At 43.1% G+C, this 23,921-nt stretch overlaps 1 protein-coding gene and 1 long non-coding RNA gene across 3 annotated transcripts; both read right to left on the bottom strand.

The window, feature by feature from the left end:
- Positions 1-6,084: 6,084 nt before the first annotated feature.
- On the bottom strand, positions 6,085-12,628 carry LOC114303674 (uncharacterized). Of its 2 annotated transcripts, XR_014366301.1 has the most exons (6): positions 8,852-12,628; positions 8,009-8,656; positions 7,688-7,849; positions 7,042-7,590; positions 6,859-6,957; positions 6,085-6,619 (listed from the first exon to the last, which is right to left on the bottom strand). It is a non-coding gene; the product is annotated as an uncharacterized LOC114303674 (long non-coding RNA). The 2 variants fall into 2 exon arrangements; XR_014366300.1 differs by having other exon boundaries at positions 8,009-12,626.
- Positions 12,629-17,854: 5,226 nt separating this feature from the next.
- On the bottom strand, positions 17,855-18,856 carry LOC145823669 (uncharacterized). Its single transcript, XM_082923169.1, has 2 exons — positions 18,264-18,856; positions 17,855-18,203 (listed from the first exon to the last, which is right to left on the bottom strand). Exons 1-2 carry the CDS (start codon positions 18,854-18,856, stop codon positions 17,855-17,857), a joined length of 942 nt encoding a protein of 313 aa, XP_082779295.1.
- Positions 18,857-23,921: the final 5,065 nt, after the last annotated feature.

The raw sequence follows: 23,921 nt of genomic DNA, 5'->3' as shown, positions 1-23,921 counted from the left end.
TCACGCCGGAGTGCTTGGGGGATAACTTCTCAGTTTCCATGATTGGGGATCAAACAACTGTGGGCCCATCTTCTGGCATTCTGGATGCATCCGTCGCACATTCTCTCTTCTGGCAATACGAGGAAAGCTTTTTATCTAGTAGTTCGAAGTCGGGTAGCGAACCAAAATCTGATTCCACAGAGTCTATGGAGTCAGAATCAGATTCTAGTTTGTTTGAGTCAGAGTCTGGTATTCCTGGGGTTGATAACCCGGATGCCACTGTCCTATGTAGGTCGTCTTTTTCATTTTCCTTTGAGTCTGTTGTAACCGAAGAATCAGACGAACTGGATGTTGTTAATGAGAATGGTGCTGTTGTGGCTTCTGAGTACTTTTCTGTGCCTTTAGTTTATTGCATTAATCAGGATTTTCAAAACTTTGATGAAAACGACGCGGAAGAGATTCCTCCGATTTTGAAACATTTGATTAATCAAGAGCATGAGAGGTTTGTAAAACCTTTGGTTAATGAAATCACCTCAATTAATGTTGGTACTGAGAAGAACCCTCAGCTGGTCCAGATTGGGTCCACGTTGTCTTCTGAGGAGCGCGAGCGCTTAGTCGCTTTATTAAAAGATTTCAAATATGTTTTTGCGTGGTCCTACGAAGACATGCCTAGAATTGATCCTGAGATTGTACAGCACCGGATCCCTCTTGACTAAGAGGCCCGACCTATTAAGCAGAAATTTCGAAGGATCCGCCCGAACTGGGCTCTGAAAATCAAAGAAGAGGTCACCAAGCAGATTGATGCAGGGTTCCTGTTAGTATCTGAATATCCTACTTGGTTGGCCAATATAGTTTCGGTGCCGAAGAAAGATAGTAGAATTCGAGTATGTGTGGACTTCAGAGATCTGAAGAAAGCCAGTCTAAATGACGACTTTCCTCTACCGCATATTGACGAATTAGTGGACTTCACTGCTGGGCATGCGCTGCTCTCGTTCATGGATGGGTTTTCGGGCTATAATCAGATTTTAATGACACCCGAAGACATGGAGAAAACTGCTTTTACCACCCCGTGGGGAACTTACTGTTATAGGGTGATGCCGTTCGGTTTGAAGAATGCTGGGGCTACATATCAACGGGCTGCAACCACGATTTTGCACGATATGATCCACAAAGAGGCCGAAGTTTACGTGGACGACATGATTGTCAAGTCCAAGGAAAGAGAGGGCCACTACACCATCTTGAAGAAATTTTTCCAGTGGATTAGAGAGTATCGTTTGTGGCTGAATCCTCATAAATATACTTTTGGCGTTACAGCAGGGAAAATGCTAGGGTTCTTGATCATACAAAGGGGGCATCGATGTCGATCCTTCCAAGATTAAGGCCATCTTAGAAATGCCACCACCAAGGACTAAAAAGGAGGTGCGCGGCTTTCTGAGTAAAGTGCAATTCATAAGGTGGTTTATTGCAAAAATTAACCTTGACTTGTGAATCACTGTTTGGTCTCCTGAAGAAAGGAAAGAAGTTTCAATGGGATGATCGATGTCAAGTTGCTTTCGAACAGATCAAGAAGTATCTACAGAACCCACATGTGTTGTCGCCGCCAGAGCCGGGAAAATCGTTGATTCTGTATCTATCAGTGACCAACACGACAATGGGCTACATGCTTACGCAGGAATCTGAGGATAAAGTAGAGAAGGCTATCTACTACCTGAGCAAGAAAATGCTGGAATATGAGACTCGCTACACGCCACTGGAGAAGGCTTGTTTGGCCTTGGTATGGGCTACTAGGAAGTTGAGGCACTACCTGTTAGCTCACTCCGTAATTCTGGTTTCGAGATTAGATCCCATCAAATATCTCTTCGAGAAATCAGCATGTACTGGTAGGCTAGCTCATTGGTTGCTTCTCCTCTTCGAATTTGATCTGAAGTACATGACGCGCAAGTCTGTGAAAGGTAGAGCGGTAGCGGAGTTTCTAGCCGATCACCTAGTAGAGAGAGATGAAGCAGTAGAGTATCTATTCCCGGACGAGGCCATTCTGCAGCTGGAAGAAGAGGTTTGGACTATGTACTTTGACAGACCGTCTAATCAGTACGGGTATGGGATAGGGGTGTTGCTGATAGCACTCGACAATTCCCACATACCTTTAGCTTTCAAACTCCGGTTCAAAGTATCAAACAACGAAGGTGAGTATAAGGCATGTATCGCTGGCTTAGAAGCCGCCCTAGAACTAGGGGCAAAAAGGTTGGACATCATTGGGGACTCGAACCTGGTTTTGTCTCAGGCGAAAGAAGACTGGAAGGTGAAGGAAGAAAGGATGAAAATTTATCACCAAACTCTGGACGTGCTAATTCCTGGTTTGAGAAGTTAACCTTCACCCATTTATTGAGAGAGAGCAACAGGTTCGCAGACGCTTTATCAACTCTATCTTCTATGATAGACATCCCTTTGGGAGTCCAGATGCGTCCAATCATCATTAAACAGAGATATGTGCCGACCTACGAGCTGATTGCCGCCATAGATGAAGTACAAGATCAAAACCCCTGGTATCATGACATTTGGAACTTCTTGGAAAAGGAGGCTTATCCACCAGGGGCAAATGCCAAAGATAAGAGGACAATTCGAAGAATGGCTGCACAGTTTATCGTCTGTGGGGGTAAACTGTACAAACGGGGTCATCTTGGGATACACAAACTGTGTGCTGATGCTGAAAAATCCAAGTGCCTGATGGAGGCCATCCATAGAGGAGAGTGCGTAACGCACATGAGTAGGGTAATGCTGGCTCGAAAAATTCTCAGGCAGGGTTATTACTGGTCAACCACGAAGGAGGATTGTATTGCCTTTGTTTGGCGATGCCACAAATGCCAGATCTATGCAAACCGCATGAACATTCCGCCGTCGAAGCTGTACAACATGACTTCGCCATGGCCTTTTTCAGTCTGGGGGATTGATGTGATTGGGGCAATTACTCCGAAGGGGTTAAACGGGCATGAGTACATTCTGGTGGCTATAGACTACTTTACAAAGTGGGTTGAGGCCCAATCTTATGCAGTGCTGAAAGCGTCACATGTTGCTAAGTTCATCAGGAACAACATTATCTGTCGCTATGGGGTCCCGAATGAGATTGTTTCGGATAATGGTTTCCACTTCAAGAAAGAGGTGATCGACTTGTTGGAGAAATACGTGTCTTTTCACAAGTCATCCACATATTGGCTGCAAACCAACGGAGCTGTTGTGGCAGCCAACAAGAACATCAAGCATATTCTACAAAAGATGGCGGAAACCTACAGGGATTGGCCAGATAAGCTACCATTTTCTCTTTGGGGCTACCGGACGTCAATTTGAACTTCTACTGGGGCAACTTTGTATTCCTTGGTTTATGGGATGGAGGCTGTTCTGCCTATTGAAGTTAAGATTCCGTCACTGTGGGTAATGGCTAAGTGCCAGATAGCTGAGGCAGATTGACAGCAAAGCAGATTTGAAGAACTCATGCTGTTCGACGAGAGAAGGCTGAAAGCACTATATCACGTCCAAGGTTATCAACGAACAATTGCCATGGCTTTCAACAAGAAAGTTAAATCCAGAAATTTGAAGGAAGGGGATTTGGTGCTTAAAGACAACCAAGCTCCCATCCACGACCCTAGGGGCAAGTTCAGACCTAATTGGACTGGTCCCTACATCATCAAGTCTATCTGGTTGGGTGGAGCTATCGTTCTTATGGACCTAGATGGCCTAGAGTTCTCCCAGCCAATCAACATGGACAAGTTGAAGAAACACTATCCCTAAGTGGTTCGTTAGGCCGAAAACCCAAAAGGGCGACCTAGGCAAAAGTTAGAGCACGGAAAATTTGAAATAAGAAAAACTGAGCTCGCAAAGTTGAAAACCCAGAAAGGGCGGTCTTGGCAAAAGTTAGAGCGCAAAAGGAGAGTGTTAATACACGAGTGAACCTGAACCGAACTACGTAAGGCTTGATTCCCATCTTTGGGATACGTACACAACTTCTTTCTGAAGTCCAGCCATAAACACTTCCAAATCAACTTTGTCCATGTGATCATTTTGGTCATCTTTGTCCATTCTGCATTCAAGAGCTCGGTTATGATCTCCAGTGCAGTGCTATTCAGACTAGGGGCAACTTTCCAGTTGTTGGATCCGGGGTTGTACATCTTAGTGATAGATCTCAGGCGTGTCCAGTTGTGATCCATATTGAAAATGGTTTTCAAATATTTTAATAAAAGTTGATTTTGCTCAAATTAATCTTTTTACAACTTAGACCATTTTTGGACCAAACGAAAAATCTTCAATACCCACAACCTTCAATTTCATTGATTTCAATACAGAGTTCTTCATCTCTTGATACAAATCGAAGTTGTTTTTTATTACATTCAAGTCTGGTCTTGACCGAACTGAAGCCTAAATCGGAACGGGAAGTAGAAAACACAGTGTGTCAAGCCAACCAACTGAATACCAGGCTGCCAGGACATGCTGTAGCTCATCTCCGGCAGATCAAGCTGGAGGCAACGCCAAGCAATATCAACAGCAGACCTGTTGCACATCCAGTGGCTCCACCATCCCTCATTCGGAAACTCAACTAGTCGAGGGCGAAAGAAATAGCTGCGTGCTGAGTATGCGGGACAAGAGTCCATCACTTTCAACCTATCCATCAGCCATACCTGGGGAGGGATGAAAAAGAAGAGAGATTAAAGAATAGGGAGGTGTACGAGGAGAGAAAAAGTGAAAAAATGATTTTGAGAGAAAAACAGAGCCAGAGGGTCGAGTGATGTGAGATACACATGTGAGCAGGGTAGGAAACATTACCTGCAACAGTAGTGGACTCCCTGCAAACTTGGTTGTCTCCTGGCTGTGGAAAGCATCCAAGCCCATCAAAGTTTCAACTGGTGTCATGCCGATGCAGCTTTTTCCCTCTTTCAAGCCCTGGGCAACTTCAATCAAGCGGGTGCTAGACCCTCTAAGGCCAGGGGCATGCAGAAAATGGGCTAACATACACAAGCAGAGGGCGTGCTGCCAGAAACTTTGCCAAAAGTGGTGTCCGTGGTCACCGGCGTTAGAAAACCGATTAATCAAGCTGGGGATACCCAACTCTCCATTGTGAACCAAAGACCGAGCATCTTGCAAAGTCAGCCCGCACATCCTTCCCAAAGCCTGGATGTGTCCAAAACGAGCCTGGGACAAGATCTCCTCGTCGCGCCGAGACTCCATCAAAGCTTGAAATTCTTCGATTGTGGGGCACAGCTCTTGTCTGCCAAAGCTAAACACATGTGTAACCGGATTCCAACATCTAGCCGCGGCATGGAGGAATGGAAAATACAATGAAGTACGGCAGCGGGAATAGTGCGTTTAGCCTGAAACCCCGAAAATTCAATTTTTCTGAGCCGTCCAAAGTTGTAATCCAATTGGAGAGTTTTTTGGCAAAGATTGGTTCCATTTGGGGCAAAAATGAAGCTAAAATGAAAAGACCACGAAGCTGGAACCTTTAAAGAAGATAAGAAGTGAGTGGAGGACAGGTGTCAACGTTTCGGAGATTCTATACATCGATGGCCGGCACTTGCTTATTGATGGTCGGCAGGGGCTCATCAATGGCCGGCATAGGCACATTGATGGCCAGCAAAAGAAGGTGATGGCTGGCAGGCCATTCCCCATGGCCGGCAGCCTCCCCTTCATGCACACTAATCTCCTGTGTGAAGATTCAATGGTTTCTAGCAGTTGTATCCTGCTATCGGCACCTTTCGGGGTCTTGTTTCGGTCTTTTGCGGCTTAAGCGGGCTTAGGCATGTTTGTATAAGTTATAACCGCTTGGTTTTGCTTATCGAATTGTATGTATGTTGTTACCGAGTTGGTGCACTTTGCTTATCGAGTTGTATACATTTTGCTTATCGAGTAGTTGCGATTTGCTTATCGAGTTGTATGCATGTTGCTTATCGAGTTGTTTTGTTTTTTCGGTTGTTAGTCAGTTCACTACCTGATTAAGAGCAATGCAATTTGAATGTGCATTTTTCAAACAAAGATCAATCTCATTTGCATGTTGTGCGATGTTATGCGATGCGTGGAATGTAAAATGCAACACTTTTTTAAACAAAATGTTGATTCCATTCCAATCATGGTTTGTTTTTGCAAGAGAGTACAAGTTTTAAAGAAAATAAAACTACCTAAGGTTGTACAATGTGCTAATACTACTAGCAAAAAGGAAAATAAAGAAAAAAAATCATCTGGATCGGTGCCGACTAGCTCAAGATCGAGAGGCCCTTTTTGTCCTCTTCCTCGGCCGAGCAGCCTTCGAAGCACTGTCACCATCAGCACCGTTGTCTGAAGCTGGATCAGAGCCTGAACTGGAACCCTCCTCAGCCTCTCCAGCCTCACCACCAGTAGAATCCGAGTCGGAGTCAGCGCCTCCTCCATCAAATGACTCGGACTGTGGACTCGCTGCCTCAGCCTCCTCGCTCGTCTCGTCATCATCATCACCCAGAATGGGTTCTTAAGGGCCACTCTCGCCGTGGATGCCTATAGCTCTGCCTCGGCTGCATGCCTGAGCCTGTCTCCCTCTCCTCTCTGCTATTGGGGGAAGAACTGAAGGTCCTGCCACTGTTCCTGCTGGGGCACCCGATGGGGCTGACATCTTGAAAGGAATCTGAAAAGGGTAGCTTGTTAAGATGTGCTAGAGTTGTGATGTATATTAGATGCAAAAGATAATGTGCAGTGGGCAGTAAATGATTACAGTGTATGTGTGTCGTGGGCAGTATATGGGAACAGTGTATTAATGCGGTGTTCTAGTGCAATGTATAAGATCAGTGTAGTATGGAAGAGTTGAAGTGCTAATATGTCATCAGAGAAACTGTGTGATATGAAGTGCAAGGTTAAAGAAGTTACCGGGATCCTGTAGAGGCTGAGCAGATCCAGGCTCGTCTGTACCATCTCTGTCAAGGAAGCCACTAGCTCTAGGGCCTGCCCTGTGTACTCTATGGGTGCCTGCAAATGCATTGAATGGATCAGTATTCTATAAAGCATAATTGAAATGAAGTAAATATGCAAAATGTAAAGTTTGGTGCATACTAGGATCGGGCCTCGAACTCCGACAAGTGCATGACCAGCTGGTGCAGGCTCAATAGAGATCTGGCAAGTCTCCCCAGAACGTCTCCGATAAGTCACTGAGGTAGCTAGCTCTGGCCATCCCGCTCTCTGCCTCTCCCCAGAATCTCTCCTCCTACCAGACCTGGTCGCTCTGGCTGCTCTGCCTTTCTCTCTCACAGCTGGAGCTCTCACTCCCTCACCCCCGCGAACGCCGGTCAAAGGCGGCATCAGATGAGTCTGGATGAAGGTCGCCTAGTCGCCCTCTGTATGGAAGTACTCCGTCTCCAGTCCTACCATAAACTGGATCACCTCCTCAGCAGAAAGTCTGTGTGTCTCTCTCATCGATACTAGGGGTGCCGTCGATACGAACGGGGCGGGTAGTCCTAAGGTCTGGCGCGCAAAATGCTCGCTCAAGAACGAAGCATGGCAGATCGAACCCTCGAGGAGAATATGGTAGCGAGCAATGACCCTAGCTGTCTCATACGGGAATTTGAGCCCCGAGGGTGTCACATCCCACGGCTGCCATGTGATCTGAAATGAGAGAATGAACAAATGATCAGTCGCCCTCAATTGGTTAATCAGTCTATCAAGATTGATTGAAAAGCGAGATAGCTTGGTTTTGGGTTACCTCGTGCGCTGCCACTGTGTCGAAGTACTGTCGGAAGAAGATGAAGTTCTCCTGGGTCCTACGACGGAGCTGGCCATCGTATACCCGAGAGAACAGGACTGTCACTGGGGTCCCTTCTACGGGCTCTGGAGCAAGAGCTGGGAAGTATGCGTAAACCCACAACTGCAGGGAAAATGTAATCAGTACAGTGTATGAGTAGACACAGGAAACGCAGAGTAGAAAGTATGAATGCAAGGCAGAAAGCATGCAGATACAGAGAATGTAAAGCAGGAAATGATAAGTAGAAAATGTAAAGTGAAAATGGGGAACTAAGTTGTGTACCTCTCAAACCCGCCAGTAGTCGCCGATCAAGGTCCCGCTCATTCGAGAGGTCGAGCTCATGTATCCATATAGAGTAGTGAGGCCAGCTCCGCCCTAGTTGTAGAACTGAACTCTTTGGAGTACTACCAATGCGCTCAGAAAGTATAGACCGACGGTATTCCACCTGTTAAAAAACAAGGTGGTACCGAAGAGGAACATGAGGAAGCCCCTAGCATACTACTCTGTCTCCTCAACTGTCTTGGGCTCCTCTCCTCTAAACTGCTCCTCGAACCAACTATATCTGACCATGCTTGCTCGAAGTATCGGTGGGCGTGCCCCGAGCAATGCGGTCCATACAGCCTCCCACTCCTCCATGTCAGGGTCGAGAGGGATCGGATCACCTCCCACGCCTAAGCCCGTGATCATGGCAAAGTCGTAGGGAGTCATCGTCATCTCCCCGGTCATGGAGAAATGGAAGGAGTTGGTGGTATCCCACCACCTCTCCACGAGAGCCCCTAAGAGAGGGTGGCTTGCTACGACCTGCGTCAAGCTGGAGCAAAACAGACTGAAGCTGGTCTCGTCAATGATGTCTCGGACCCTAGTTGGCCGCTTATCTTACTAGTCCCAGGCTATCGTCGTGCCATAGCCTCTGTAGGAGCGGGATCCGTCCTGTTGTAATGCATGAGATGCAATCAAATCAAGTACAGTTGAAAGTACAGTTGAAAGTATAGTTGAACGTACAGTGAATGCGAAGCAGTGATGTATGAAATACAGTCAAATCAAGGCATGTGATGCAATCAGATTAAAACAGTACAAGAAATGCAAATAGCTGAAATTAGTACTGTAGAAAAGCGGAGTTCGTACCTCCACGGCAATGGTCGATAAGTGAGACGCACGCTCTCTCAGTAGGAGGTTGTCTGGCACGTCCTCAGCAAAGTCGGTGAAGGCTTTGATGCCTCCCGCAGTGGGTATAATGTAAGTCTCGGGGTGATACCTCGCCAGATCAAAAGGGCGTATGCTCGGCGGTAATGGCTCAGGCTCGGCCTCTGGCTCGGCCTTAAAGTCCGCTGCAAACTCTACCAGAGAAAGTGCGGGGAAGCCCCCGTCATGTGGGACATCATCCGCCATCTAAAATAGATGAAAAATGAGCAAAAATGAGGATAAATGCAGGAAATGGTGAAACTTTGAACAAGTCAAACCCTAGGAGAGAGGTAAAGTCAAAGAGAAATCAAAACCCGGGAAAGTGTACTAACCTTGGAAGAAACTCGAGGGGAATGAGCCTTGAACGGTGGAAATGACGAAGGAAGTGTCGAAATCAAATTCTGATCGATTCAAAGTAAAGAGAACTAGAGAGTTTTCGCGAAGAAAATGGTTTTACGGTGTTAGAAAACGCGTAGAATGCGTGAATCTCAAGAGAACGAGAACCTAGAAAGCAAGGGAAGGAAATTTCGTGCAAGGTTTTGTGTGGAAATGAAGTGATTTTGCTTGTACTTAAAGAGCCACGGCTAAAAAGACCAATCTGCCATCGATGGCCGGCAGTGGCACATTGATGGCCGACACCCCTTTATTGTTGGCCGGCACGTTCCACTGATGGCCGGCATGGGGCCAACAGCTTCCCTTGATGACCGGCAGGCCTCCACTAGCTCTCCCTGTCTCTTTTACCTTGATATGTGTCCTTGGGTTCCAAGAAATGCAAGGTATGCTCAAAGTTTGATTCAGAATGCCTCCGCGGAAGCCCAGAATTGTGTTCTCCGTGCACGGTGATCATCACCCTTCAACACACATAAGGTGTATCCTTTTTTAACATATTGCAACTCTCCGAGAAGTAAATCGGGAGTTGCCCTTTTGAGTTGTCTTTGCCACACATGCTTTAGTCATTGCATAGAGTGTCCATTGCTTTTGCACGATGCATGGAACATGCATTCTGAGTTGTCGCATAGAGCATGCATTACCATGCTTGCATTGAATATGCATCATTGATTATCTTGCATTGAATATGCATCATTGATTATCTTGCATAGAACATGCTCTATTTCTTGCATGTTCTGCTTCGAGAGTGCCTCAACATCATGTTATGATCATTCGTCTCGCGTGAGACATGCATTATATTGCATCATACCTATTAAGTTTCTTTCTTTACATGCACAATATTATATGTACAGTTCATTCAGAGGAATCCCAGGTAAAACCATTCCTCTCCCTCATTTCGTTGGTTAGAAACACCCGAGTAGGCCCGGTGTTTACACTTGCACCTTGTTGAAAGCATTTGGGTCATATGCCCGATGTTTGTGTACCTTCCCTCTCTCGCGTGTGATACGCTGAGAGGTGCTGCTTTTCCCTCTCTCGCGTGTGATACGCTGAGAGGTGTTGCATTTCCCTCTCTCGTGTGTGATACGTTGAGAGGTGTTGCATTTCCCTCTCTCGCGTGTGATACGCTGAGAGGTCGCCCTTTCCCTCTCTCGCGTGTGATACGCTGAGAGGTACTGCATTTCCCTCTCTCGCGTGTGATATGCTGAGAGGTGCTTCCTTTCCCTCTCTCGCGTGTGATACGCTGAGAGGTGCTTCATTTCCCTCTCTCGCGTGTGATACATTGAGAGGTGCTGCATTTCCCTCTCTCGCGTGTGATACGTTGTGAAGTGCTTCGTTTCCCTCTCTCGTGTGTGATACGCTGAGAGGTGCTGCCTTTCCCACTCTCGCGTGTGATATGCTGAGAGGTGCTTCATTTCCCTCTCTCGCGTGTGATACGCTAAGAAGTGCTTCATTTCCCTCTCTCGCGTGTGATACGCTGAGAGGTGCTGCCTTTCCCACTCTCGCGTGTGATACACTGAGAGGTGCTGTCTTTCCCACTCTCGCGTGTGATACGCTGAAAGGTGTTGCCTTTCCCTCTCTCGCGTGTGATACACTGAGAGGTGTTGCCTTTCCCTCTTTCATGTGTGATACACTGAGAGGTGCTTCCTTTCCCTCTCTCGCGTGTGATACGCTGAGAAGTGTTTTCTTTCCCTCGCGTGTGATACGCTGAGAGGTGTTGCATTTTCCTCTCTCGCATGTGATATGCTGAGAGGTGCTGCGTTTCCCTCTCTCGCCTGTGATGCGCTGAAAGGTGTTTACCATCCCTCTCTTACATGTGATACGCTAAGAGGTGTTTCGTTTGAGACTTTGGGTTTTCCCAACAGTCGCTTTTGGCCTTTCCTGCGTGAGGCGTAGTGAAGATTGCATCATTTTCTTACATCTTTTCTATTGAAGTGTGTGAGACTGCTGTAACTTGTCGGTTTGCTTAAAATGTTGTATTTATTTTGCATAAATACTTCATTACAGCCCTCTTTGCATAATCATAAGTTATGTTCTGCATTGTGCATGTCATTTGCATTTTGCCCCTGCCTGCGGGCGCATCTATATTGTTATCTTGATTATTTATCCGAGTCTTCGGCCTTGTCAAAAATGGGTCGTCTCTGGGCTTTGACATTCACTCCCGTCATTTCATGACTTTCGAGTTCTGTCAAAGAGAGGCAACTATAAACACCTCATTTTTTACCGTCCTCAAGATTCGGATGTTCTTATAGGTACATCCAGCGACAAGTTTGATTGCTTGTTGAGTGCTCGACTTTCACGATGGAATACCCCGGGTTTGATCCTTCCAGACCCTATTTCTATTCAGTCTCATTTTTGGACCATGTGTTGGTCTTTGCTTAGTGATGTCCTTGATAGCCTGCCGGCCATCATTGAGGGCTGTCGGCCATGGGCTTTGCCCTGCCGGCTATCAATGAGGCCATTGCCGGCCACCACTGATGGCCTGGCCGGCCGGCCACCAATGCTATAGTAAATATTTTTGCAGATATTTTTACAGCTGTTTGCACATATGAGCTCATCTGCATGCACGTGGAGGGCTGGATTTGTTTGAAGGCTCCTTGTATCTCCTATATATAGAACTCATCTATATGCATGCAAAAGGTTACAAAGTTGAAGTTGAGCTATATCTCTCCCTCTCTCTCTCTAGAATACTCTCTCTCTATATTTTGTGCTTGAAAGTGTATTTTCTCTACATATTTGCACTAGCACCCTTAGCCAAACACCTCTACCTTAGAGTTGAAGCTCTTGGAGGCCTTGTTTGAGTTCCTTGGAGTGGTTTTGGCTCAGAAGTTTGGCTGTTTGCTTGCTGTTTTGGTGTTGTGCTTCAAGGGTAAGAATTTCCCTCCTTTAAGCTTTGTTTTAGTTCATTGCTTTGCCATCTTTGTATGCTACTTCAAAGCTGGTTTTAGCCTCAAAAAAGTTCTATTTTTAAGGTCTTAAATTGTTGGTTTGAGCCTTGTGTGGTTAGGGGGTGGTTACCTCCCTTGGCTCTTTGGCTTGTAAAGCCTTTTGAGCCAACTTACTAGGCTTTTGAGACCTTCTCTTCTTGGTCTTTTAACCACTGAAACTAAGAGAAATTTCAGTGGTAAAAAGTTGGTTTTTGTGGCCCAAAATAGGAGGGGGTGGTCCCCCCCCTCCTCATATCTTATTTGCATGTGTTGATGGCGTAGTATTTGAGCATGTTTTTCTACCTCTTTGAGGCTCTATCTCAGCATGTTTTTGTGACTTTTCTGGCATGTTATAGCCCTTTTTTGGGCTGGTTGAGTCACCTCTTACTTGCTTCTTATACTTGTAGTGCAATCATGCATGCTAGCTTAACATACTTGATATATTAGCCTATTATTCTAGCATGTGTTGACTCCACTCTAGAATGTTTTTGGCCTTGCTTTAACATGCTTAAGCTCTGTTTTGAGTGGTCTTGATGATATGAGGCTTATGTTGTATAGCTATAGTGTAAATGGCTTTGACTGGCTTTGAGTTTCAAAGATCTTTAACATGATATGCTTGAGTTGTTTGCATGTTTTGGCATCTTTTCACACATGATTTCAGTGCATGTAGCCTTGTCACATTCTCACATATTCCACTTCTTCATTGCTTTTGAAGGTTGTGTGTTATGCCTTGTTTATGAGCCGACATGCGAGCATGTTTTTCTTGCCTTTTGTGCCTTAGTTTCAGCATGATTAGGCCACTATTTTGGCATGGTATAGCTCTGTTTTGGGCTAGTTTGATCATTTGAGCATTGCATTGCATGCTTCTAGTGTTGTGTCCTTCACTAGTTTCATCGTTTTGGCTCTTGACATGTTGTGCATGTGTTGCTTGCATGTTGTGATGTTATTTCTCATGCCATTTCAGCATTAAAAAACATCTACAACCTCCCCCATTTCTTCATTTTTCAATTTGTTTTGACGGTTGTTTGGCCTCAAGTTTGTGTTTAAACATGGGGAAGGGTTTGTGCTTAAATGGCTTTAACCCTCTTTGAGGGTTCCTCCTAGTCAAAGGCATAATTCCTCTCATGCCTTAAACCACCCTTTTGGTTGAACCCTCTCATTAGAGGACTTTCACATTGGACTAATCGATTAAAGAATGGTTTGGTAAACTAAAATGTGTAAAGAATAGTTGAATCAAGTAAAACATGTCAAGATAAGCATGTTATGTGTGCATTGCATTGTGTTCAATCGGACGTTATATTGAACACAAGGAAATTTGGTTCATTTCCTACTTGAAGTGATGAAAATGAGTCAATCCTCTTTGCCTCCATTGCCTTTGATTATCCATGATAAGGTAGTGGTCCAAGAGTCTTGTTTGTCATGCATTTATTGAAATTGTGCAAGTTGGATCCTTGGTCATCATGCATTGCATGGTTGATTGATGGTTTTGGATCCAATGGTACCTCTCCTTTGATATTTTGAGATAATAAGGAGCGGTACAATACACACATACCCTTGGGAGACCCTCCATTTTCCTCTGGTTTGAGCTCTGTTGTAGAATGGTGATGCAGCACACTAGTTACAAGCCCTCATAGCCGGCAGGCCACTGGTGCACTCCCCAACATTGTTTTGGTAAGGTTCAGCAGCAAGTTCTTGGAAAAACCCTACAAACAGAGTCTCTCAAGAGCTAACCGGAGAGCTTTTCGGGACGAAGACCGAAGCATGCATGTTTACCTTTCAAGCAGAGCTAAGGCAACTAGGATTAAAGCTTTACTTGTTAGTTAGCTTGGTTTTGTAATTTAATTAATTAGTTAATTAGTTAAAGTGTTGTAATAATTAAGTAGCTTAGTTTAGCTATTTCTTTATTGGTTTGTAATAATTAGTCTAATTAGTTTGATTAGATTAGTTAGCTTAGCTTAGCTTAGTGTACCTTAGCTTATTTATTCGGACCCTCCGTCGAGAGGGAATAATGTTGTAATGAGGGTGTGTGCGTGTGTGCGTGTGTGCGTGTCTTCCAACCCCACTTCTTTCTCCCTTTTATTTAACCGCTTTCGATGGTTAGATTAGGCACATTTTGATTAGCATACCTTATGCTTGCATGTTTGCATCATTCATTTGTCTTGCATGCACTAGGCTCGGCGCATCATTCAAACTGCATCGTATTTCTATACCTATTTGAATACGTGTATCAAATTGTTGCATTCATATGCCATCTCAGTTAGCCGAGCCTACTTAGTTGTATTTTTGCATGCATTGCATTAGTCATCTTAACATAGTTAGGATCATGCATGATTTCTAACTAGTTTTCTGTTTTGGCTCGGAGTAGACTGTAAGTGTTTACGCTTTAGCATACTTGCATGAGTGTGAGTGTTGCCATAATAGCATGCTTGCCATGAGGTTATTTGCTTAAGTGTTTAACTGCATGAATGCCTATGGATGAAGGCTTGATTGCCTGAATTGGAACAACTCGATGATTGTGAGTTTTAAGCCTACTTTGCGAGGTAGCAAAATCATGTTTTAAAGCTCACTTGAGGGTGGCAAATCCGCGCTTTAGCTTACTTGCGAGTAACACTTTCAAACCATTTTCAAAAACAAACATGAGTTGCTTTCTTCCAATTCTCGTGATTTAGTCTATACTTGTATGCTGCGCACATCACATAGTAAGTTAGATTAATAACTGGAATAAGAACACATATGTTTATAAAACAACATATCATGCTTAGTAGAGGCCGATCTTTGATCGGGCGAGCGAGGGTGCTCATTTCAAGACCTTTCCCTCTCGTACCCAAGTTCTAGAGCCAAGGCAACTTTGGTGATGACGGACACGTAGCCTTTGGCACGAGTCAGGGTTTCCTAAATTTTCAAAAAATAAAATATTTAGGTGGCGACTCTATAATCTGGCAAAGCAGTCCATGTTTGGTGCTTTTTCATTCAAAATTGATTTTCCAAAACCAATTGCCAGATTTGGACTCTTTAGTGTTTATTAGTCTCGCATTGCACTTTATGAGATTAGATTCAGAACCGTGACGGGAGTCCGAACTGTAGGACAACCAATTCGCCCCCTCTCCAAAAGGGGGGTCACGCGAAGAAAGTCAAGTGCTACAGCTAGCCCTGAATACAATGCCTCACACTTGAGATATCATATAGGAAATCGCTAATCGAAAAATGAAGTTCCTTGGAAGTAGCTTTAAACCAGATGGCAAGTATGGTGATAATGAGCTCTTGCAGCTCCTGCAGTTTTGGTTGGGAAGCTTGAAAGAAACATTCATTTCTATGTTTCTAGATTGACCAGAGAGTCACCAGAGGTATGGCACACCAAATTCACCATTCAGATTTCCTATAGTAGTAACCTATCCACCATTACACTAGACCTTGAACAAAGTCGGGAACTACCCAAATAACCCCCCACCACTATAACTGCCTAGTCCAGACTCTCCACACAAGAGGACAAAGGATTAGCACATGTTCAATTGTTTCCTGCTGAGCTTTGTAAAAAATGCATAAGATAGATGCAGACCTATCCAAAACACCAATTCGTTGAAAGAATACAAAAGTTTTAATCTTGTGCTTCCATGCAAGCCAACCAAAGAATTGCGCTTTGGGTGGGAGATACTTGATCCACACCATTCGACTAGATCTATCAGTACCTCCATAGACAATGTTAGTATGGTTGTAAAGATCAGATACAAGAGTTGCCCTGGTTTGGCTACTTTCCAAACTGCACTGTCTTGCGCCTCCAAGTTCAATAAAGGGGTTGAAGATAAGATGCCATTGAGTCTGAGAAGCTCATTCTTTTCCCAATCAAAAAAAGGCCTCCTAAAGGTGAACAACCAGTTCTCAAAGGGCCCACAGATATCCACAAAGTCCTTAAGTGATCCTTCCTTATCTAATGACAATCTGAATAGCCGAGGGAACTCATCTTTTAGACAAAGAGCTCCACACCAAGTATCATACCAAAACCTAATTCGACAACCATTGCCCACCCTTAACTATATGTTACTGACATAGTATTGTAAAGGGGACTCTTTCTGCTCCACTGCTACTACAATGCCACTCCATATGTTAGAGGAGTTGATAATTGGGTTGAGATTTGGGAACCATTTCCCTTCAAGAAATCTGTATTTGCTGCAAATGACCCTCTTCCATAATGAATCATGATTAGAAGCAAATCTCTACCACGACTTTAGGAGTAAGCACACATTCAGATCCCTAACTCTTCTGATGCCCAGCCCACTCTGCTTTATACACTTAGTTACCTCTAACAATTTCACTAAATGGATTTTCCGCCTTAGATCTAAGCCTCCCCATAAGAATGAGCTTTGGATTTTATCTATCTCCTTAGCAATTCCTTCAGGCAGCCTGTATAGAGACAAGTAATACACAGGTAGACTTAACAACACTGCTTTCACTAAGGTTAATCAACTTGCAAAAGAAATAAGCCTTCTTTTCCAACCAGTAAGTCTCAATTTAAACTTATCAACAACAGGTTTCTATGTTTTCTTTCTCCTAGGATTAGCACCCAAAGGCAATCCTAGATACTTAATTGGAAGTGTTTGAGTCCTACAGTTCAACAGGAAAGCAAGCTCAGCAAGAACAGAGTTAGAGATACCAATCCCACAAACCATACGTCTATGATAATTAATTTTAAGACCCGATGCCATTTCAGAACACCTGAGGATTCTTTTCAAGTTAAGAACTTCTGACAGCTCAACTTTCTTGGATTTGCTCCTTGTTTGAGACCTTTCTGAGGGCTGAACTCCTTGGTTGGTGAGCCATTGACAAGTATTGAAATTCTTGCAGTAGAGACACATTCCTAAATCCCTAAGATCCATTTTTTACCAAACCCAAAGTTTGTTAGCACTAAAGAGAGAAAATTCCAATTGATGGAATCAAATGCCTTTTCAGAGTCTAATTTGAAAAGCAACTCTGATTTCTTGGATTTGTACCAGCCATCCGCAACTTCATTTGCAATCAAAACTCCATCAAGAATGTTCCTACCTCCCAGAAAAGCCGATTGTGAATCTCTAATTACCATAGGCATGACTTGTTTAAGTCTAGTTGTTAGGACTTTAGAAAGTATTTTGTATACAGAGCCAATCAGACTTATAGGCCTGAATTATTGAGGGTCACAGTTTCTCTTTCTTTGGGATGAGAGTAATGACTAAACTATTCAATCTAGGAACCAATCTACCACTAACATAGAACTCTTTCATAAATTTGAGGACTCCATCTTTGAGTACCTTCCAATATTTCTGAAAAAAAACATCAAATTGAATCCATATTTTTCTTCAGAAAATTATGCTTCAAGCATATGAAAAGAGGCACTGAGCTTAACACTTTTGAAGTCCCCTGCTAAGACTGGACTCTGCTTCCAATCATCTGTGAAAAGGTTTGAAAAATGGTTCCACACCTCATTCTTGACAGAATCTGGCTCCTCAAATATCACATCCCCTACTGTGATGGAGTTGATAGTTTTTCTAATTTACCTGCTACTAGCCATGACATGAAAAAATTTAGTGTTCCTATCCCCTTTTAGGTTCCAGTCCAACCTAGATTTTTGAAGCCATTCTCATTCCAACTACCTACTCAATATTCACTTTTCATTTCTTTTCTCTATTTGCAGCTTCAACTCTTCATCATCCAAAGGTCTTGTTTCAACTTTAAGATCAAGTTCATGGAGATTAGATTCAGAATCTTTTAATTTGTTCGCAACATTACCATAGATCTCGTGATTCCATTTTTTAAATGCCAACTTCAGAGTCTGTAATTTTTTCTTCAGAATGAAGCCAGCAAACCCACTCAGCTGTGACTCTCTCCAAGTGTTCTCCACCAAAGAAGCTAGGTTTGGGTGCAAGAACCATGCATTCAGAATTTTGAATGGTTCAGGCCCCCAGTCCCTTTCATCCTCCATGAGCACAAGTGGGCAGTGATCAGATACAGATCTGGGAAAACCCCAAAGTTTGAGTTTAAACCTTACTAACTACTCAGGGCTAATAAGAAACTTGCCTATTCTACTCCATTTATTCCCATCAAGAGCATTGCACCAAGTGTATTTTCTGCCTAGCATTTGCACATCAACCACCTCACAATGATCTATGAAATCATTAAACTCTTTCATGCCTCTATCCCTGCATGATACTCTTATAATTTCCCCTACATTCCTAATATCATTGAAATCCCCACCAAGACACCAGGGTTTTGGGAAAGAATTTTTCAGATTTAGTAAGGTCACCCATAATTTCCTTCTCCTCATTACATCATTGGGAGCATAAGTGTTGACAATTACACAATCAAATGAGTTGTGAATCTTACCTAATAATAGAGCGAAGTTTCTGTTGCTGCAACATTCTGAGAGTTTGAAAACTTCAGGATCCCAGATACAAAGTAATCCACCTGCCAGTCCTACAGCATCCACAATCATGAACTCCATCTTATCTCTAGGCCAAATACTTTTCACCAACAAACTAGTAGTGCTTGATTGTTTTGTTTCTTGAAGCAGAGCCATATCTATTGCCCTATCAAACAGAAGCTTTCTGATTTTTCTTCTCTTTTCAGGCCTCCCTACTCCTCTGATATCGTAGCTTAGTGTCGTCATTGGAAACAAATAAGCCTCAGATTTCAACAATTAGGAAACTAATTATTCCACAATACCAGTCCCTTTACCCAATCTCTCATTATCCTGCTCCTCCATGTGTGCTAATTTATTAATGACCTCAAGTTCCTGCTGTAGACTTGACTTTCTTTGTGCCCCCTTTCGGAGAGCTCGAGTTGATCCTACAGTTCGGACTCCTGTCATGGTTCTGAATCTAATCTCACAAAGTGCAATGCGAGACTGATAAACACCAAAGAGTCCAATCTGGCAAATCATTTTGAAAAATCAAATTTTGAATCAAATAATGCCAAAACTAGACTGCTTTGCTAGATTACAGAGTCGCCACCTAAATATTTTATTTTTGAAAAATTTAGGAAACCCTGACTCGTACCAAAGGCCACAAGTCCGTCATCACCAAAGTTGTCTCGGCTCGAGAACTTTAGTATGAGAGGAGAAGGTCTTGAAATGAGCACACCCGCTCCCCCGATCAAAGGATCGGCCTCTACTAAGCATGATATGTTGTTTCATAAACACATGTGTTCTTATTCTGATTATTTAGCTAACTTTACTATGTGACGCACACAAGCAAGTATAGACTAAATCTCAAGAATTGGAACAAATCAACTCATGTTTGTTTTTTGAAAATGGTTTGAAAATGCCACCCTCAAGTGGGCTAAAGCGCGGATTTTCCACCCTCAAGTGGGCTTAAAACATGATGATTTACCACTTCGCAAAGTGGGCTTAAAACTCACATTTATCAAATTGTCCCAATTCAAGCAACGAAACCTTCATCCACAGGCATTCAAGCAGTTAATCATATAAGCAAAAAGCCTCATGGCAAACATGATATCATAGCAACACTCACACTCATGCAAGTATACTAAAGCGTAAAACTTACAGTATACTCCGAGCCAAAACAAAAGCTAGTTAGAAATATGCATAATCCTAACTATGCAATATGCCTAATGCAACACATGCAATAATGCAACTAATAAGCTCGGCTATCTAAGATGGCATATGATTCGATTTGATAGCATTCTTTTAAACACGTATTCAAATAGGTATTGAAATACAATGCAGTCTGAATGATGCGCCGAGCCCGGTGCATGCAAGGCAAATGAATGATGCAAACATGCAAGCATAAGGTATGCTAATCAAAACGTGCCCTAATCTAACCATCGAAAGCAGTTAAATAAAAGGGAGAAAGATGTGGGGTTGGAAGACATGGACACACACATGCACGCTTATTACAACATTGCGCCCTCGCAAAGGAGGGTCCAAATAAATGGCTAAGCTACACTAAACTAAGCTAATTATACAACTAATTAACTATTCTAGCTAATTAATTACAACACAATTAAATAACTAGCTATGCGAAGCTAATTAAAATATTACAAAACTGATTAAGCTAATTAATTACAACACACGTATTAACTACAACTAGCGAATAAAGCAATTAAGCGGCCTCGCGAGCGAGGGAGACATGCATGCTCGATTGGCTTCCTCCCGAAAATCCACCGCCTTGCCTTTGGATGCCTCTGTTTGCACTTTGCTTTGATCTCTGAACATTGCACCAATTTCTAGACTGCTTCTGCCCCAACACAGGGACATTCTGAACAACTTTTCCACTGATGGCCAGTCGGCTACCATAAGTGGCTATCAGCCACTGTTTGTGGCTGTCGGCTACCACTGGTGGCCGGTCGGCCACCTTTTCCCTGGAATTCTCCCTTTTGTTGCAATAGAGAGCAAACAGTGGCAAAGCAATGTATTCTCAAACAATATCTATACTATTACCCTCCTTATCATTTCTCAAGCTCAAATGAGTGTAATTCTTGGCTCTCAAGCCACCAATCAAGCATTTTCAATGCATGATGGCCAAATGGTCAAGCTTGTACAAAGTCAATGAATGTATAAATAAGACTCAAAGGACCACCACCCTATCATGCATGATCAAGGGTGATGGAGACAAAGGAGTTTGGCCCATTTCATCACTTTGAGTATGAAATGGACCAATCTACCTTGTGTTCAATATAACGTCCGATTGAACACACGCAATGCAAATACAACATGCTTTGCAAATACAGCATGCTTATCTTGGTCATATTTTACTTGATTCATTTTGTTTACACATTTTAACATCACCAAGTCATATTTTAACCGGTTAAGTCCAAAATGAGTGTCCTCTAATTGGAAAGATGGCCTAAGCCACAAGTGCCTTGAGCGTGAAAGAGGCCTCATGTTATTGGTTAGGGGGAACCTTCAAGAGAGGGTTAAAACCATTAGGCATGAAAGCCTCTAGTTCACACTCAAGCCAACAAAGGGCTCAAGACCACTTTCAAAACAAATTAAAAAGTGAAGAATAGAGGGAGGTTGTAGACTTTTCAATGCTGAAATGGCATGAAAAATAGTTCTACAACTTGCAAGCAACACATGCACAACATGTTCAAAAGCCAAAAGTATTAAACTAATAAAGAGCATTACACTAGAGGCATGCAATATCAAGATCAAATGACCAAACCAACTCAAAACAAAGCTACAACATGCTGAAACAGTGGCTAAAACATGCTGAGATTGAAGCATAAAAGGCAACAAAAACATGCTCGCATGTTGGCTCACAAACAAGGCTCAAAGCACAACTCTCAAAAGCAATGAAAGAGTGAAATAAGTGAGAGTGTGACAAAGTTATACACACTGAAATCACATGTTAAATGATGCTACAACATGCAAGCAACTCATGCACAACATGTTTAAAAGCCTAACTCATTAAGCTAGTGAAGAGCATTACACTATAGCCATGCAATACAAAGCTCAAAAGGGATAAACAGTCCAAAACAGTCCTAAAACAACTTAAAAGAATTCCTAAAACATGCTTGAAGTAAGCTAAAAATAGCTAGAATGAGAGGCCAACACATAGCACAAACTAGACTATTAAGCACTATTGCACTACAAGCATGCAAAGCAAGCCTCAAGTGACCAAACCAGCTCAAAACAGAGCTTAAACAAGTCAAAATAATAGCAAAAACATGCTGAGATCAAGTCACAAAATGGTAGAAAAACATGCTCACATGTTAAGCTATCTACACGTGCAAACAAGACACAAGGAGAGGAAGCCCACCCCTCCTATTTTGGACCTTAAAACATGGTTTTTGTCACTGAAAAACCTCTGAGTTTCAGTGGTAAAAATGGACAAAAATTTAGATTTGAAGGTGATGAGAAATGGTGCAAAAAGCTTAACAAGCTAAAGAGCAAAAAGGGGGGACAACCCCTAACTCACAAAGGCTCAAACCACCACTTTTATGACTAAAAAACAAAAAATTTTACATGCCAAAACCAGCCTTGAAATAGTGGAAAAAGATGGCAAAGCAAGTATGGAAAACAAGCCTAAAGGGAGAGAGTTATACCTCTTGAAGCACAACATAATTTTAGGCAACAAAACCAAGCAAAACCACCTTAAGGAGTTCCAAGAGAACCTCAAGCAACCTCAGCCCAAAGATCAACAACTTTGATTAAGGGTTGATAGGTTAAAGTTTGATGTATGCAAGTTTCTAAGCACAAAAGCTCTAGAGAGAGAAATTTAGAGAGAGAGGATTGTAGAGAGAGAGGCATCCCAAAATATTTCACTCCTAAATTGATCCAACCTTAAAAACCATAGAGAAGGCTCTCTATATATAGAAAAATACAAGCCTTGGTCGAAAATATTTGATTTAGAGACAGCTGGCACAGTGTAGAACAGTTGGAGGAGAAATATCTGCAAATTCTGAACTTTCTGGACACTTGTGGCCGACCGGCCACCATTGGTGGCCGATCAGCCACCAATGGTGGCCGAAAATGTTCACTTCTAGCCGACCTATGACCGGGAAACTCCATTTGTGGCCGGCACACTCCCCCAGTGGCCGACAACAAAAACTGGTTCCTAGCCCTAACTTCAAACAGACATAACTCCTTCGTTTAGACCCCTTTTCAAGTAATTCTTGAACTTAAATTGTATCCCCGGAAGTCTTCTTTCCAATGGTGGCAGCCTCACATCAAAATTCCAAGTGTGCTAAGAGATATCCCTATTTTAGTGAAGACTGCTCAATTTCGGTCCAACCGGATTGATGCCTAACTTCAACCCGCCATATCTCCCTCATTCGGACATGGCTTTAAGAGATTCTTGAGTGCAAAATGAAGCCTCAGAAGTCCACTTTCCAATGGTGGTGGCCTCATAGCTGAAATCCAAGTGTACAAAAGGATAGGCCTAATTTAGCGAGGGCCACTCGACTCTCTCTTAATGGTTCAGGCCCATCTTCTTCCCCAACTAGGTTTCTTTCCTCTCCTCCCATTTTTTTCAACTCCAAACCTCTAAATAAGGTGTTTTGGAAGATTTTTTTAAAGAGTTCACCTCTCTTTCATTCATTTCTACTTTGTCCTTGCTCAGTTTATCGAAAAACACAACATTTAACGAAATGCCAGCCTCGGAACATCGTAGAAACTTCTTTCAAAAATGTTTCGAAAGAGAGGGTTTTAAGGTCTAAAATCTTTTTGGTCAAAATCGTTTTGGTCCAAAAATGAGGTGTGAGGCTAGGATTTGACGCTCTCCTTGCCGAAGAAATCGAACCTTTGCACTGCACAACTTTCATCACCAAGTAAGCCATCAGTGGCACCCAAGTCTTAAGGGCGGTCAAAAATGGGGTGTCTACACCTACCCCTTATAATCAAAACCCAATGTTTTCCCTACCTGCAATGTTGCATGAGCCTCTTGAAGAATATCCCTTGCAGAAGAGGGTTGCTTTAATTCTGGATTATGGTTGGATGAATTAGGTTCAGCTCTTGATCTTGAACTTGATCATTTGATGATGCCTTTGCTTGGTCCTGCACCTTTATGCCGCATTCTTCTAGAAAACCCAAAAAACTTACCCGCTAGCAGAGGGTTTTTGATCCCATCACTTCTCTTGCCTTTTCTTTTGCCTTTCTTAAACTGGTTCCTAATGGAACCTAAAATGTATGGGCTAATTATGACACTATCCTTTGATTGAGAACTCACCCTTGATGCTCCACACATTGGCTTCGTAGTTGGAATATTTAATCC

The sequence above is a fragment of the Camellia sinensis genome, chromosome 4, assembly GCF_055761805.1.
Source record: "Camellia sinensis isolate YWXY chromosome 4, ASM5576180v1, whole genome shotgun sequence".
Lineage (NCBI taxonomy): Eukaryota > Viridiplantae > Streptophyta > Magnoliopsida > Ericales > Theaceae > Camellia > Camellia sinensis.
The sequence above is the reverse complement of the archived record's forward strand: the minus strand, read 5'-3'. Positions and strand labels throughout refer to the sequence as shown.

Excerpts from the sequence above, each read along its gene's own strand:
- LOC145823669 (XM_082923169.1), bottom strand. The coding sequence starts at position 18,856 with ATGACGACACTAAGCTACGATATCAGAGGAGTAGGGAGGCCTGAAAAG. Across the intron at positions 18,204-18,263 it reads AAATGGAGTAGAATAGGCAA|ATCTGTATCTGATCACTGCC; the intron begins GTTTCTTATTAG and ends GGGTTTTCCCAG.